Source organism: Citrus clementina, unplaced genomic scaffold (genome assembly GCF_000493195.1).
Source record: "Citrus clementina cultivar Clemenules unplaced genomic scaffold, Citrus_clementina_v1.0 scaffold_2, whole genome shotgun sequence".
Classification (NCBI taxonomy): Eukaryota; Viridiplantae; Streptophyta; class Magnoliopsida; order Sapindales; family Rutaceae; genus Citrus; species Citrus x clementina.
Window position 1 is genome coordinate 8,962,138 of NW_006262688.1, and position 18,574 is coordinate 8,980,711.

At 31.6% G+C, this 18,574-nt stretch overlaps 1 protein-coding gene across 1 annotated transcript; it reads right to left on the reverse strand.

Moving 5' to 3' along the window:
• Positions 1–14,396: 14,396 nt before the first annotated feature.
• Positions 14,397–16,207, reverse strand: LOC18050970 (UDP-glycosyltransferase 90A1). The gene is given in 3 exon segments (XM_024191423.1): positions 14,397–14,975; positions 14,978–15,221; positions 15,223–16,207. Coding segments are annotated over 3 exon segments (1,455 nt in total). The 5' UTR covers positions 16,093–16,207; the 3' UTR covers positions 14,397–14,634.
• Positions 16,208–18,574: the final 2,367 nt, after the last annotated feature.

Genomic DNA, 18,574 nt, shown 5'->3' on the forward strand with positions numbered 1-18,574 from the left:
TTCGTATCGAGTCTTCATGATGGATCCATTAAAATTATTTTGTGAGGACTAATTTAAACAATAACAATATATAAAAATTTTTAAAAGGAATATCAAAATTGAAGATCTATAAATTTTATCGAAAACATAAACCTAGTCATTTGGACTTAGACATGCCAAACAAATAAGCAATTCTATATTCACCTCATTAAAATGATTATATTGCTCTTGAAAGCTTGAAGCTACACATAAAAACATAGTATGATATAGCCCAACTAAAAAACAATGCAAGTTTTGAGATGTCTTGAGTCCTACGTGGTCACCTGACTTTCCTTTGGAAATAAATCATCTATGTTGAGGTTAATAAGTTAATTGGTAACTTCCATATCTTAATAAGAACAAAATAAGCTATCCATATCCTTAAGGTTTGTTTAAATGATCACATAAATCTCTTAATTTTATAAATGGTCACATGCACCTTTTTTTAATTATTATATCTTTTGATTATAGTCAAAATAAATACATACACAAAACTATAATTAATAAAACAGCTACATATAGTGAAAATAATTTCTAATATTAATTTTATTATCAGTCTATCCCCAATTGATTTTATTAATTCTAAAATCTATTAATCCAAAAATTGACTTTAAGATATATATTAGCACAAACATAATTAAAAATATTATCAATAAAATAATATAAATTTTGTAAATTATTTTGAACGTAAAATATAATTAGTTTAAAATTAATAATCTATCAAAGAGATTTTATTATTATTAAAAAATATATGTCAGATTAATAATACTAAAAAAACTTTTAATATTCAAAATAATTTAACAAAAAATCTATTATTTTATGTATTATATTATTTTAATTTTAATTTGTATTTGTTATAGAAATTCATTCAAAGTCAATTTTTGGTTTTATAATTAAAGGATATAATAGTTAAAAGTGAGTCTATGTGATTATTTATGAAATTAAGGAGTCCGTTTAGCCATTTAAGTAAATCTTAGGGGTGTACATTGTTTTTTTCCTAGTAACAAATAGGGTGACCAAACAACACTCACCCTATAGCTTTGGTTAGCCCACCCCATTCTCAAAAAATAATTATAAAAAGTGCACATTATTTTTAAAAAAATTCAAAAAAAAGAATTTTAGAGAATTAATTAATTAAATCTATCTTAATTTACTTTTTTGTGACATATATATTTTTAATTATATTTGATTACAAAGATTGATTTGGCATAAGTTCAAATTGATTATTTTACCCTCATAAGATAAAACTATCAAGAATTTATTTTAACTTCAATTGTTTTCTAAGTTTATACTAAATTCATTGTTTCTCATACTACTTTATTAGTTTGATTGTTAAACATTAATTAAACTAAACATATGGTCTTTATTGCATAATACTCATGTAAATTATTAGACTGTCAAATTTATATCATTTACATATAAGGGTGGTGAAAATAATTATTAGATTTCATTTAAAAATAATAACTAGATTATAAGTCACAAATTAAATACGTAAATTATTAGATATAATAGCTCGTGTTTATTGGGACAATTTGGTCATTTTATATCATAATAATAAAACAGTATAATAAAACTTATATTAAAGTTTATTATCAAATATGGTCAAAGAAATCTAAGAAAAAAAATTAATAGGAGGATTTAATTGATTTACTATACAAAGCTTTTATTAATTTGTATTTTTTAAAAGTATTGTGAACTCATTATAATTTATTTTTTTAGAATTGGGATGGATTTAAAAAATAGTGAGGTGAAAATATCCCCGTCCTAACAAATAAAGAAGCAACTAAGAATAAAATTATCTTTGAAGAGAATAATTAAGCACGTCTTAATAGAGATATGAGAACAAAATTAATGAAAATTTTTGTTCTACCTTGAAGTAAATTACGTCGGCTTAATACGTGACTATGAAGAGAGAAAAAAATACAGAGCATCAAAAGTCACTTTTTTGCTTTCCCCATTTTGGTATGATAATTAACTTCAATTTCATCTATCTTTTTCCTACATTGCTTTTGATGTTTTTTTTTATAAATAAAATTGCTTCCCTTTGTTTATATTAAATTTTTTGAATTTGCTTTTTTTGTCATTATTTTGTCTCTTAATCATTTTCAGTTAATTGCCATTGCCTCACCATTTCAATGATAATGACACAAGACTACTTCATGTACATGTGAGGAGTTTGAATAGATGTGAGATTTGTTGTCTTTTTAGTATGTAAATTTTGACATGTAGTGCATGCATGAAAGAAGAATACGGCTCGTTTAATAGTTAAAATTATTTATAAAAAAATCTATTTTTTATGTACTATATTATTTCAATTTTTTTATTTATATTTATTATAAAAATTTATTTAAAGTTAATTTTTGGTTTTATAATTAAAAGGTACAATAATTAAAAAAGAGTATGTGTGAGAGAGTCTATGTAACCATTTAAGCAAATTTTAGAAGTGTGGGTGGCTTTTTTTCCCTAATAACAAATTAAAAAGTAACTGAGTGTAAAATTATCTTTGAAGAGAAGAATTAAGCACGTCTTAACAGAGATATGAGAACAGATCCTTAATAAAAAAGTTTGTTATATGGGTAAAAACACGGTTAGTCCTTATATTTTGAGGTTAATGCTTGTTTAGTTCTTGTATTTTTGGAAATATTTCAAAACATTCCTCCCACTAAATTATTGACACTCTACTATTACTTTTTGTTCCTTTTATTTTGCTTTTATGATATTACCCTCTTACAATAAAATTTTTTTAGGCATTAATAAAAAAATTAAATTAGCAATTTAAGCCCAAAAAATAAAATAGAAACAAAAGATTATATATATTAATTGTTGTGGAACACTGAGTTAATATATTAATTTTTTTGTTAATGTCCAAAAAAATTGGTAATTTATTTTTTTTTAATACACGAGGGCTTCTACAAAAAGTAATATATATTCTTTTTGTTTTTATTTTGTTTTTAGGGTTAATTGGTAATTTAATTTTTTTCTTTTTATTAATGTCAACAAAATATTATTATAAGTGGGTAATATTGTAAAAGTAAGTCAACATGAACAAAAGTAAACTGAAAGGGTGTTAATAGTTTAACAACAGAAATGTTTTGAGATATTTTTAAAAATACAAAGAATAAACGAGCATTAACCTTGTAGGCGTAACTAACTTGCCACTATGAAGAGAGAAAGAAATATAGAGCATCAAAAATCGCTATTTTTTTTTTTTCACTTTGGTATGATGATTAAGTTCAATTTCATCTATCGTTTTCCTGCATTGCTTTTGATTTTTTTTTTTTTAAATTGCTTCCTCTTCTTTATATTAATTTTTTTTAATTTAACCTACATCATAAAAAATGATGGAGATGTTTCCACCCTACTATTTTTATAAATCCACCCCATTTTTAGGAAATAATTACAATGAGTTCACAATATTCTTAAAAAATATAAATTAATAAAAGTTTTGTACAACTAATCAATTAAATCCTTTTATTAATTTTTTCTTAGGTTCTTTAACATCTTTAATCATAAAATTTTAATATAAGATTTATTTTACTATTTTATTATTATGATATAAAAAGACAAAATTACCCCCATAATATAAGTTTTATTTTACTATTTTATTATTATGATATAAAAAGATAAAATTACCCTCATAAAACATGAGTTATTATATCTAATAATTTAAATATTTAATTTTGCGACTTATAATCTAATATTTTAAAATGAAACTTAATTATTATTTCACTATCCTTAACTGTAAATGACATAAATTTGATAGTCTAATAATTTACATAACAATTGTGCTATCAAGACACTATGTTAGTTAAATAAAATAATAATAATCATACTAATAAAGTAGTATTAGAAACAATAAGTTTGATACAAATTAGAAAAATATTGAATTTAAAGTAAATTCTTGATAATTTTACTTTATAAGGGTAAAATAATAGTCAATTTAAACTTATGTCAAAACAATCTTCATAATCAAATATACTAAATGAATATAAGTCACAAAAAAGTAAATTAACATAGATTTAATTAATTAATTCTTCAAACCTCTTCTTGATTTAAAAATTTTAAAAATAATGTGTAACTTTTATAATTATTTTTTAAAAATGGAGTGAATTCACAAAAAATATCGGGTACAGATATCATCCGTCTATAAAAAATAATCATAACAATTATTTTTTGGGATCAGGCTACGGTGCAACTGTGGTACTGTGCCACAATTGTATCCAGCCGTTGGATGCACTTGGATTGGTGAGGTCTACTGATATTCAACAGCTGGATGCAACTATAGCACAATACCACAATTACACCACAAGTTTCCCTATTTTTTTTCAGTATTTTATCTCCTTATCATTTTTACGCTCTTTGCGGTCAAGTTTCACCGATTGCCATTGCCTCACTATTTTGATGATAATGACACAAGACCTCTTCAAGTCTTCATATACATGTGGGTAGTTTGAATAGATGTAAGATGTCTTTTTTTTCAGGACGTAAATTTTGACATGTGGCAGATGCATGAATGAAAGAACAATATGGCTCTTTCATACCCTTTTTCTGTTTGGTGGGCTCTCTCCTTTAGATATTGCTAAGCTGCTTAGCTTCTCCTTCGTGATGCTAATGGTTTCTGATTTATCACTTTCACTGGTTTATTTGCTCTCTATAGCTTTTCAATCAACAATTCTTACCTCAGAGCTTGCAGCTTTCTTTATATTTGATGGGGTAAGGCGACCGTCAGCTGTGGCTGACACATTGCACATCCGTAGTTTTTATTCCTCCGATAGATGCTAAACAATAATCAATTTATGCAGGACCTACGTACAAAGCGTCAGGTTTATAGTTTCATTCCCTTGTATTTACATTTCTTAAAGAAATTAGTCTGAACCGATTTGCTCTATAATTGTGTTGTAAGTAAGATGACCCAATGATCAGTCATATTAATTAATACTAGTTACGATACTTCAACTCCGCTCATTGGTCGGATAAAAAACAGCAAAAGAAAGAAACAGGACAATGAGCAATCATATTAATTAGGGAAAGAAATTAAAGCTCAATTGTTGCCAAGTACTTCTTGTAGTTGAATATTTACCCTATCAACACATCTTCTCGTAGTTGTAAAGTTCTCTGGAATTATTTATCAATCTTCCAGGAAACCAGATTATTTACTGCATAGATATATATATATATATATATGTTGCTTAAAGTCAAGTGATGAAACGAAAACGTGAAGGTTGAAGATTTTTGAAACAAAGTTTCAAAGTAATAAAGTTTACTGAATAATTATGAATTGACAAAGTTAGGGTTTTGATCCTTTTATATAATAACTTTAAGTATTGCAAATTTATCAAAATAGACAAATCCAAAATATTATTTTATAATAAAAAAAGATAAAAAATCTTAGAAGAAATAGGAAAAATAAGAAAATATCTTAAAATTAAAAAATGACCAAGAAATAAGTAGAATTTTGGCTCGGCCATGCGATAGAATGATGCAAGTGGTACTGGCTCGTCACAAGCTTCGAAACAGTATATTATTTGCCTAAAACAGAAACATATAGCCTAAGTTATGTCCTCCGGAAGGTACTTCGCTCGTAACACACAATCATCCTATATTAGTTCCCCTCACCTGGAAAAGAACTTAGGCTTGTGCAACTCCTCATCATCTGGATGATATTAAAAAATATTAGCCACATTGAACGTGTGAGAAATATTCCAATCATCTAGTGGCTGGAGCACGTAAGCATTATCATTAATCTTCTTTACTACTCAAAAAGGTCTATTTTCTACTTCTCTGACTTAGCATGAATACCAGGAAAACGACTTCACCGTGGATAAGCCATCACCAAATCTCAATCCTAAAAATTTCTATATTTTCGCTTCTCCAACTTAGCATGAATACAAGGAAAATGACTTCACCGTTGATGAGTCATCACCAAATCTCCTTCTTGAAACACCTTCTTGCATTGACGCTTGTTTGCTTTAGCCTTGTACTTAGCATAAATAGCCTCCAAATGAGCTCAAATCTCAGCATGAATCTAAAGAGCCTTTTTTGCCATATTATCTGCTGCTTTGCTTCATCCTGCTGGCATAGACATGATAGCCAAATCACAAACATGGTGTGGGGAACAAGTGTATACAATCTTAAAAGGAATCTTGCCAGCAGATCGATTGACCATATTGCTGTAAGCAAAATAGATCTAAGACAAGGCAGCTACCTAATTTTGTTGCTTGTCCAACGAACACAGCGCAACATGTTGCCCAAAGTGTAATTGACCACCTTCGTTTAACCATCTATCTGCAGATGAAAAGCACTTCTAAACTGCAATTCCGCACCAAACTTATCACAGAGATGACATTAAAACTTGTTGATAAATTTTACATCCTTGTCAGATGTAATGGTCTTTGGAACACCATGCAAATACACCACCTCTTCAAAGAAAAAAATACTTAACTGAAGCAATTCTTGTATGCGGCAACCCTAACACAAAATTCATGGATAGATCTAACCAAATATTCTTTAGAACAGGTAATAACATGTATAAACCCATATTTCTATGTATGCCTCTTGCCTTTTTGAAAAATCCAACACCTCCGCACAATCTTGCGTACATCTCTATTCAACTGCGGCCAATAATATCACTCTTTGACCAACACCTTGGTGTTATCTCGATCAATATGTTTGTGTTGTAACTTTTTCCTATATTATTGGTGTTAATGTGCAAGTGTACACAACAAGTAATAGAATGATGAATATTCAAGATCGTTTCCACAGAGATTGATATTATTAGACTTGCTACAACAATCTTAACAGTGCAATTTTGCTTTAATTGAAAATAGAATGAACAATTAAACTAATAAACTAATTAATTAAAATAAAATGCAATAAATTAAAACGCAGGAAAACAAAATCTCACGTCGGACACAAGGATAAAATAAATAAGAATAAAGTAGTTGAGTGATTAAACTCTCTTAATGGTTTTGACTATTTCTTGTAATTTTAGGTGCAGTTGCTGCAGCATCTGTTACAGCACTGGACAAAATTCTTATGTATCTTCAGTTGTCGCTTGTTGGATGTCTTATATCCCTATACAACCTAACAGTGACCAATTGTTATACCAACATAAGATATAACATTAATCGCTTAGGTTCTATTTACTCTATAAGGTGAACTCTAAACATGGCCCTTTTGGAATCAAGTGAAACTCAACTCAGGAAACTCAATCTAAAACTAAGTATTGCTCTGATATGTTCCACTAAAATAGGCCCTTTTGTGACTCTTTCTTAACTTGTATCATTAAATGGGTGGTCAGCCAAAATAATGAATAGAATAAGTTTTACCAAAACAAAATGCTATAGCAAATATGCAGCAACATATAAATTGAGTCAATAAACCATTAAGATTGTCTATCACTCAACAACAATTAAATTAGTTCATGATTTGCAAAAGTAAAATAAACAAAAGAGTTTTACCCATCAAATACATCACTATGATTAAAGAGTAAACAAGATGTTGTGCAAATTTTAATGTACTCGCAAGCGCACTAATCTATTGTAGTATAGATCAATGGTGATGAGTGTCGATCCCACGAGGAGGTGGATTTTAATTATATATAGAATTAATTTTGTAAATGGGTAGTTGGATTTATGGTGGAAATGATTTGGAATATGCTAATAATTAAATTAAAATGGTGAGAATAAATTCTAAAATTGGAATTGAAATGGCGAGAATAAATTGAAGAGAATTCTATTAAAATGACGTACTTGGGTATCTGGATCCGTATCAACATGCATCATGGGCTAAATAATCCGTATTAATGCCAATTAAATCATGAAGGGGGAATCCACACCTCATGAACCACGCTCTAATCAATATGGTGTTAAGGGCTTATCGTGCCAAATAATAATAACCTTGTACTAGAGGGCCGGTGTAACCAAGGCAGTATCTAGACAAGATTATTATTATTTGTCGACGAGAAGTCAAAACATCCACAAAAACTAGAGGGGAAGAGAAAATAAATTTACCAAATTAAGCCCATGACACATGTTGAGACTTCACCTTCAACCCAAGCTTGAAAGAAAATTAGCCACTCATAATTGAACTAGGGGCAAAATGGAAATTTATTAAAATACGAAGAAAATACAAGATGGAGAAGGAATTACAGAAAATGGATCCCAAAAATGGATTCAGAGATATCAAATTAGGGGGGAGAGGCCCCCTTTTTATAGATACATGGAGTAAATCATGGCCATCGGATTAAAAACAGTTTGGACGCTCAGGATTGCGCCACATCATCAGTCAACAGTCCACGGTTTGACCACACGGATGAACAGTAACACGGTTTGACCCGACTTTGAATAGTAACGCGGTTTGACCCGGATGAACAGTAACGCGGTTTGGTTGAAAATAATCCTGTGTGATGCATGCATCGTACGCGAGATTTTTTGTCCACTGATATGCTGCCACGTCACCATCAACAGTACATAAAAATTTTAGTCCAACAGGATCGTGACACCTCATCAGTCAATGCCATATCATCGGTCAATGCCACGTCATCGATCCGTCTATGTGAACAGTGCCGTGAACAGTAACGTATATAGTCCCGTATACGTGAATAGTACCGTACATGTGAATAGTATCATTTTTCCTTTTATGCTCCTCTTAAAGTTTTCGACCGTCCTGATTTCAAAAGTGATGTCCGTTTTGCCGTCTGATCTCTCCTTTATTGTGAAATGACTATAATGCCCCTAAAATACATAAATTACTTAATTAAAATAAAACACACGTAATTAAATCACAAGAATGTTAAATACATAAAAGTAAGGGTTGTTAGTAAGACTTGAAATGTAAAATGACGGTTTTCTCCTTTATAAATATGCATTTTCTAACACTCAACACAAGACAATAAGAAAAGAATAAGAAGGACTGAATTCTGATTGACTTATGCAAAATCTCCTTTTATGGAGCCCTAATTCTTACTCTTGAATTCTGTTTTACTTATGTTTCTTTTCGGTTTTTTTTTTCTTGGTTGATGGTTCCTCTTCTCATTTGCTTATGTGTTTCTTTTATATATGAAAATTAGGGTAAACGAAAGTCTAGGGCACACATATTCCAAATTAGAAAACTCCATATCGCAATCTGCTAAGTATCTCATGCAAAATCTTTTCTGTCAATGCTCCAGGATTGCCACAGCAATGGTTGCTACAACAATGGCTACAACATCTGCACTGTTCCAGATTTATTTCATTTCTTCTATAGCCATGTTCTTTTGTTCTTTTTGCTAGCCCATTGCAATAACATCATTTACTTGAAATTTGAGCTGCCGATTACCTACAATTATGCATATGATTTAAGCACATAATTATTCGAAATCGAACAAATTTATTAAAATTAAACTTAAATTGATGTTCATGCAAAACATAATTCAAAAATAATAAAAACATGTCAATTACTCTTAAGTGATCTTGATTTAAGTCTAAAAGTGCCATGATAACTCTTATTTCATAGAGTTATCAACCTACCCAAGCATTTTCCATGCAACTCACGAAAAATCTGCTCTCTCAAAGAACTCCGAGGCACATACAACTAGTTAGCCTTAAATGGATAACCATCTTGAATAAGGAAATTCTTTCGCACATTAATGATGAACACAACAATCCCAAATATGCACAAAATCTTTATCCTGTATGTTCAACTCTTTCAAGTACTGAAAATCAATAACCTCATTGATTAAAGTTACCAGTAAAGTTACTTGTCAGTTAAGTGCATCTGTCACCTTATTCTGCTGCCCAAACTTGTGCTTCACAACAAAAGTAAACTTCTACATATAATTCACCTATCTCACATGCATCTTGCTTAGATTTTGCTGGTTGTTAAAATGCTTCGGAGCTTGATGATCACTGTAAAGCACGAACTCTTTCTAAAGTAAGTAATGCTCTCATGGCTTCAACACCCTAAGGATAGCATAAAACTCTTGGTCGTAAATATACCACTTTTGTCCATGCTTTGTTTAGCTTCTCACTCATATATTCAATTGGTCGCCCTTTTTGGGAAAGAACAACCTTAATACCCTTGCCAAAAACATCACACTCGACCTCAAACAACTTGTTGGAGTTTGGCAAGACTAACACAGGGGCAATAGATAACTTCTTCTTCAGTAAAGTCAAACTCGCCTTTTGTTTTTCTCCTTATTTGAATTTTCTTTTTTTTCAAGCCCTCCATAATGGGTGTAGCGATCGTGCTAAAACCTCGAATAATCTCCTCTAAAACATTGCCAGCCCATGAAAGTTGTATACTTTACCCACTGTCTCGAGCATAGGCCATTCTTTAGTGGCTTAGATCTTGGACTCAATAGCTCAAATTCTATCTACCCCAACTATAAAACATGATAACTCCACATTACTTTGCAAAAAACTACACTTTTTCATATTAATGTAAAGTTTATTTCCTTGCAATGCCTCCATAACTATTCTCAAATGCTCCAAATGTGTAACCACATCAATAGAATAAACTAAAATATCGTCAAAATACACTAAAACAAATTTGTAAGTGGAAGACTTAAAAACCTACTTCATTAAACACATGGAAGTGCTTGATGCATTAGACAACCTGGATAGCATTACAAACCACTCATGCAACCCGTCTTTTGTCTTAAATGTTCTCTTCCACTCATCACCAGTTGAATTCTGATATGACAATATCTATTATGCAAGTCTATCTTTGAGAAAACCTGTACACTATCTAATTGATATAATAAATCTCAAAAGGTTGGAATGAGAAATCGATACATCACTGTAATCTTGTTAATTCACTTACTATTTATGCACATACACCAACTTTCATCCTTCTTCGTCACCAACAAAGCTGGTGAAGCACATAGGATCATACTCTTACAAATTAACACTTTTTGCAGTAACTCATTAACTTATCTTCGTAAAATCGCATGCTAGAGGGCTCATGAGATAATGGGCAAGTTAGGTAAATTTACACTAGGAGCTAAGTTTATATGATGTTGTATATCATGTAATAACGGTAGCCTCTTTGGTGTCTCTAATAATGTAATATAAGTGAATTCAACTAACAATGGCTGCACTTCTTTAGAAATAGTTTTCAGCTCAAATTCATCTTCTTTCAGCAACTTCTTACAACCACTGCAATATTCATTTAAGTAACCCTTCACAATAGTTAGAAAGTTCTTCTCTTTTGCTTTAGAATTCTTTCTTTTGTTCGTTAATAGCATCAATCGAACTTTCTTACGGTTCCACCAAAATTCAAACACATTATCCATTCCTTTATGGACTGTATCAATATCGAACTACTAAGGCCTGCCCAATAATATATAGCATGCATCCATATCCACTACATTGCATATCATGTCACTCTTATAAATTTTTCCAATGGAGGATAAACATGACATACCTCTATTACTCACGTTTTTGTCATTTTCTTTAGCCACCATATTCTGTAAGGTATAAGATTTTTTTCTATTGAAAGCCCCATCATGTCCACTAATGCCTTTGAAACTATTTTCTCACTGCTGCAACTATTAATTATCATGTTGCACATCTTATCGTTAATGGTGCCACGTGTCCTAAAAATCTTATTGAATTGATTATCCTCTTCATATTTCAGCACCAATAAATTTTTCTGTATAGTACAATTCAACGTCTCACCTTCATCTGCCTCTAACTCAAAAGCTTGTTCGTCATCCTCATCCTCAACAACACTACCTCTGTCTCGTTGACTTTAGCCTCTACCAAATTCAAATTCTTTTGACAACATTTACTTGATCGATGGTATGGTTCTTCACACTTCAAACACTTGTTCAGCATACAATTGGCAAATGGGTTGTTTTGATGCTGCCTTAATTGCTATTGTGACATTTGTTGTGTCTGACTACTTCCATCCCATGTTTTCTGGTTGTTCTCAACCCTAAGACCACTTGCTCTATTTTGTACACTAGTGAGTTGTTGTTATTGAGTTCTTAGAAACAGCTCGCCACCTCTGTTTTTTCAATTTCTTAGCGTAGCGACTACTGAGCCCAAATTCTAAATCATAGCCACTATCTTATTTTGTACCTCTTGTCTCAAACTGCCAATATATTTCATAAATGTCTGAAATTCGAGTTTATCTATATTATTTCTCTATGTATGGGGTAAAATTCTTTATTATTTCTCTCGTCTCCAGCTGCTATGTCCTTGCCTGCAGTTTTGATAATTTGAAATACACTGCTACTAATAATCTATTGGTACGAAATAGTCTTTCGTCATCCTTTGCATTCTAGGCCACCATATATGAATTGCTTTCCTACAACTCTTCTTTGATTCTGTATGTCTTGCCACAAGAAAAAGTTGTGTCGTTCAATTCAAATGCCACAAGCCTAACGCGCTTCTCTTGAGGAATATCTATATATTTGAATAAACTATCCATTTTTTTAAATCCAAAAATTATTCAACATACATCCCACCATAAAAATCTAGAATATCAACGTTGATCTTGTTATCTAAACTTTTTTCGAGCCTCCTATATCCTTCCGCAGATTTTTCTTTTTCAGAATCATTTACCAACTCTTCACGCACGCGCACTAGCATTCATCGAGCAAGGCCTAAATTCGGAGGTGCTAGTTCGTGATTGATCTTGAGGTTCTATTTCATGATTGATCCCTTTAAATATCCTTACGTGGTTGAAATCTTCAGGCTGTTCACCACGATTGACACCCTGAATTTCTTCTTCGTGATTCGCTCTTTATTGTTGACTTCTCTCTCAATGTTTGTCCATGGAAAGCCTAAGACTCTCGGTTGCCAATTCTATCTCCAACAATCTCGGGTTAAAGACATCCTCACTTACTTGCAAGTCTGCTTTTATAGTCGCCTGTTCGATAGCCTCCATAGTCGATACCTGCGTCTCTTGATCATCGTCTTTGGGATGGTTGCTCCTTTGTTTGTGTAGTCATATTATGATGACAAACGAACTTGCTCTGATACCAACAAACTAAATAGAAATGTAAAGGTTGAATATAGTTGAAATAAAGTTTCTGAACAATGAAGTTTATTGAATAATTCTAAATTAACAAAGTTGAGGTTTTGACCCCTTTATATAATAACCCTAAATATTGTGAATTTACTAAAATAGGCAATCTGAAATATAATTTTGCAATAAAATTCTCTTAATTGAAATAAGAAAATGAAAGCAAACAATATCCAAATCCGAATTCTAGGAAAAAAAAGATAAAAATCCTAGAAGAAATATGAAAAATAGCAAAATATCTTAAAACTGAAAAATAATTTGGAAAAAAGCAGAATTTTTGACTCGACCACTAGGCAAAATAGCACAAGCGGCTCTGGATTTGGTTTGTCTCGCTGCAAACTTTGAAACGATATATTGTATGTTGAGAACGGACACACATAGCCAAATTATGCCCTCCGAAAAGTATCCCGCTCGTAATAAACAACCATCCTACATCATCAAGGAAACCTTTCTGCAACGCTTTTCTTTCCATGAGAAAATAGTTGCACTGAGATGGCAATGTGGCATGTTTAATGGCTCTCTGGACCACCGATTTAAGAAAAATTAGTTAGTCTTATCATGGGATCTACTGAATATGTTAGATGACTTGTTCTTACTAATTGAAGGTACTATTATATATAACACATATTGAGAGACATATTAAGATGTACACACGACCCATAGAAATTTTTCTCTCTTTCTATCTCATTGCACTGAATACAAATAAAATGTTACACTACAATACAATAATTGTATCTTATAATTAGATTTCTTATATACTTCTTTACTTTTGATGTAGTGCTAGTGCATATATGCCTTGCCTATTGAGAGGCGTATATATTTGTGCCAAATGATGTTATTTTGAGCGCCAAATTGTTGTATAAATTTATTTTTCTTGGTTTAGAAAACTTTGATTTATTTTTTAAATTTTGATTTTTTTGTTTTGCAGCCTAGGCATATGAATATATTTCTGGGAAATTATTGTGACTATAGAATTCAGTTAAATACTTAGATTAAAAGAAATTCTAAAATATATCAGAGGAATTATTTAAGTTATACAATAAGCAAATACATCAAGTAAATAATGCTATGAGAAGGTTTTGGTATTGGGTTATGATTTGCCCTTATTTAATAAATTAACTTTATTTATTGCATTCTAAAAGAAAAAAAAAAACAATATAGAATATAATTTAAGGAGTAATGATAGAGTTACAAATTCTTGTATAAACTTATCTTGTATAAACTGATATGACATTAATTCATTGGTTGAATTACATATCTCTTGACCCACATAATTTATTTTGATTATTTTATATTTTTATTCAACCAATGAATTAATGCCATATTAATTTGTATAAGATAAGTTTATATAAAAATTTGTGACTCTATAATTACTCTAATTTAAAAACAGCACTGCTTTTTGCTTTTTCCAGAAAGGCAACCGAGCAGCTTTTAATAACGGCACAAAATGTGCAAACGACACAAATAGCACAAAATATGCCTGAAAATTTTGACCGAATTGATGCTCAAGTAGGAAAACTCGAAGACTTCAAAATTTTCGGGAGACAACAGCCTGTCCATTTGAAAATCGTTGCAGAAAAACTATAAATGAAGAAGCTAATTTTACCGTCCCTCGTAATTGTTCTTATCATCATGCAGTTGTTTCTCATATTTGCAAGTCTCATCAAGAAGCATGTCTAGGCAACGCCAAGACGAGCCTTTCTCCTCTTCCATTGCTTTCCTCGCAATCTCAGACAACTCCTTCACTTTAGTCGTCGCCTTCTCACCCTTCTCGCCTCCCATCAACTCCCTCACCGTCTTCTCTAACCCCTGCCATTTCACAAACCCTCTCACTGACCCGTCACAAGTCTCCACCCTTAGCGCCACTTTGATCTCTTCAGTAACCATCCTCGCATTCAACGGCTGGTCCGCCATAATAGGCCAAGCCAGAATCGGAACCCCGCGCATATGCTCTCCAGCGCCGAATTCCATCCGCAATGGCTTAAGAACCCTTGTACACTCTCGTGCCACAAAATCTCCTTCTGATTCACCCAGTCCCTCACCACAAGTCCCCTCCCTTTAACCCGCTCTTCAAACCCGTCTCCGAGCTCCGACTCTGCCTTCCTTATCACCCACAGGAAATTCACCTTTGATTGTTCTAATCCTGTTGCTATTTCCTTGAGTTGTTGAGCTGAGATCTCGGCTTGGGAGTTGGGACCCGAATGCTACGTACATAACGGAGCTTCCTTCATCAAGCTTTCTGTCTAGCCACCTAATCCATGCTGGTTTCGACAGTTCGTTTTTCGGTTCTTCATTTTTCGGGGATAACTCGGCAAGACAAAGCGGTCCGACACACCAGGATTTAGGTTTGACTACGCGGTTGCAATGATCAGCAAAGAGAGGCTCAAGTTCATAAAAGCTGTTAACAATCATACCATAACTGTTTGAAGTCGAGACAATTTGGTCAATAAATAACTCAAACTGAGGACCCTTTGGCTCAGGGTCCGTGATTGGGGGATCAAAATCTTTTTTTGTGATCTTAATCCATGGAAACTCAGGCAGAGTTACTAACTCATCATCTGACTGAACACCCGACAGCGACCGGTTTGCCCCGACACTGCTTGACACACACATAACATAATTGTTCATGCCATAGAACACAAACCTCGGAAAGCCGAACTTATTAGCGGAGTCTAAAGTCCACCAGAGAAAGCCATCAGAGACCATGAAGCTGACGCGCGGAAGGGACTCGAGTGCACGTTCGAAGTGTGGCTGCATGAGCTTGGTGGCTCTAGTGAAGGGAACATAGAGTGACATGGAGGGGAGTTTGTCCGTGCTCTCGACGCCGACAGGAATTTCAGGGATGTTTTCGGGATACGGGATGTCGATGATTGAGCACGAGGCAGTGGTGTTGGAGAGAAATTTTGACGTGAATGGACGGTTGGCCGGAGTGGTGAAGATGGTGACGGTGACTCGTGGACGCCGGAGGAGGAGTTGAGCTAGGTGGAGGATTGGTATAATGTGACCTTTGGACATGAACGGGAATAAAACCACATGATGATCAGAAGAAATTGAACTCATGTTGGCTGATGTTGTCTGGCTCTTTCTTGTTTCTGGGTTTAAATTTGTTGATGTGTGCTGGCCTTTTAAACTAGATGAGATGAATAATCAATTGAAGTAAACCTTGACGTTTAGATTTTCACCTTTACATAACCATTAAGTATAAAGAAAACTAAATTCAGTATTAAAAAAAATTAACTGAACTTATTTTAAGGGCATTATAATTGAGAAGTGGTTCATAAAATTAGATTATTTGGCACTTTGCTAATGATATTTTTGATGATATTTTGTGGAGGAAACTAGTCGATGTCACAATTTAGAATTCTGGTAACCATCGTCAGAGTTCCTCTAACATTGGGCATACGGGTATGACTGAATTGTTGTCATACGTTCCATTCCAGCCCCTACAGCGTAAGTCATCCGTTTGGAGGAAAAGTCTAGGTGCTCCTCCAAAATTATTCCTTCTTTTTTACATTTAAAATTTTTTTAAATATATCAGAAGAACTAATCAACTATACAGTAAATAAATAATATTATGATGTGTGTGCACTTGGAACCTACTAAAAATACTATGATAATCAAATTAATATTTTATAGTATTTTTAAATATGTGACAAAAAATCTAGTGTAATAATAATAAACACTAATTCTTGCATTAATTATTGATGTTTCAAGACATTCTAGAACAGTCAAAAAGTTGTGTGAAATTCAAACTGCTCATCCGATTTTTGAAATTTCTAAGCCATTGGTTTGGGTCAAAATAGTTGTGCTCAGAGTAGGCAAAGTGTTTGAAGAAATTTGTTTTGTTTCAACACAAATTTAAATCCTAAAAAAATTAAATAGATAAAAAATTGATTTAAAATTATTTATCTCTATATCCTTGAAATAACAAAATTAAAAAAAAAGTGTCACAGATTTTTCACATCAATATTTTTATTGTTTATTGCGCATTATTGATTGACAATAATGATGTGTAAAAAAATAATAATATAATCATTATTAGAAAATAAAAAATTACTACAATACAATTTTTTTAATCTTTTGTATCTTTTATACTAAGTTTTGTGTTATTTTCTATATATATATATATATATATATATTCTCTTCATTGACTAAACGATATCAAAATTTTCAAATTAGTTATTTTTATTAAAATTTCTCTCTAAATTCTTTCTACCCACAAAACTCAGCCATCACTGTTGTTACTGCAAACTATCTTTTGATTTTGGTGTCTTGAAAAAGATAACACAAGGAGATAAGAGGGCCATTTAGCTTGTGCCCACCAAAATCTCATAAATGGAATGGAACACCTCTGACTGAAGACGTAAAGTATGTTTCCTTCAACTCAAGATAATGTGTAACATAACATGTGAGCGAGAATCACACAGAAATGAGAGGCAAAGAACTAAAGAATTAAAATGCAAGATGTTTCAACTCAGTTGATACTCTTAAGCTCAAAATTTTATCACGCAAAATGTTTAATTTAATTTGTTTCAATCAATAAGTAAAATTTAAAACTCAATTGTGTAAAACGAAATACGTATTTAAAGACTAGAAACATATGGTAAATCACTCATTAATTAATTGGTAGCTCGATTCTTCTCTCTCTCTTTTTTTTTTTTTTAAGTTGAGGGTTCTTGTATTTTTCTATGATACATGGGGAGATTTATTATTATTTTTTTATCATTTTTCAAGCTGAGGTCATGTATATCAGAATATCAAGGTCAAATGAAATTTATGCATCTTTCTTTTACATTTTTGTACATGGATATCACTATCAAATGAAATTTTATGCATCTTTCTTTTCCTTTTTTTCATGGCTATTAATTTGCTTGGTCTTGTGTAATTAAGCACCATCGACGTTGAAATTGATTTCTAGATACATCTTCCCAACCTTTTTCGTGTCAATAATTGATCTTTAATATTGATTTTAAAATATTCTATTGTCATCACTTTCTTTTAAAACTTTCAGAAATTTGAAAGTATTGCGAAAAACATTTAATCGAACAGAAAGCAATTTATCATCTTATTTCCTTTTTGGATTGCTTTGAATAAACCATAAGGATAAAAAAAATTATCTATATTTTGAAGTTAGTGTCTGCTTAATTCTTATATTTTTAAAATATCTCAGAACATCCATATCATTAAATTACTGCCGCCCCTACTGTTACATTTTATTTTTTTGACTTGTTTTAACAATTTTACCCTCTTATAATAATATTTTCTTTTTGTTTGAACATTAATACAAAGGAAAAAAAATAAAATTATCAATTTTATCCTAAAAATAAAATATATTAAATTTTGTATAAACTCACGAATTGAAGCGTTGACTTGATTCATTTTGAATCTCCCAACAAAAAAATATCAGAACTTGAAACTATTACATATGAATTCCCAAAATACATAATTGACATTATAGAACTTTGTATGATTATAATTTTTTTTTAAAAAATACTCAATCAAGTGAAAAAATAATAATAATAATGATTTCTTTTCCACTGAA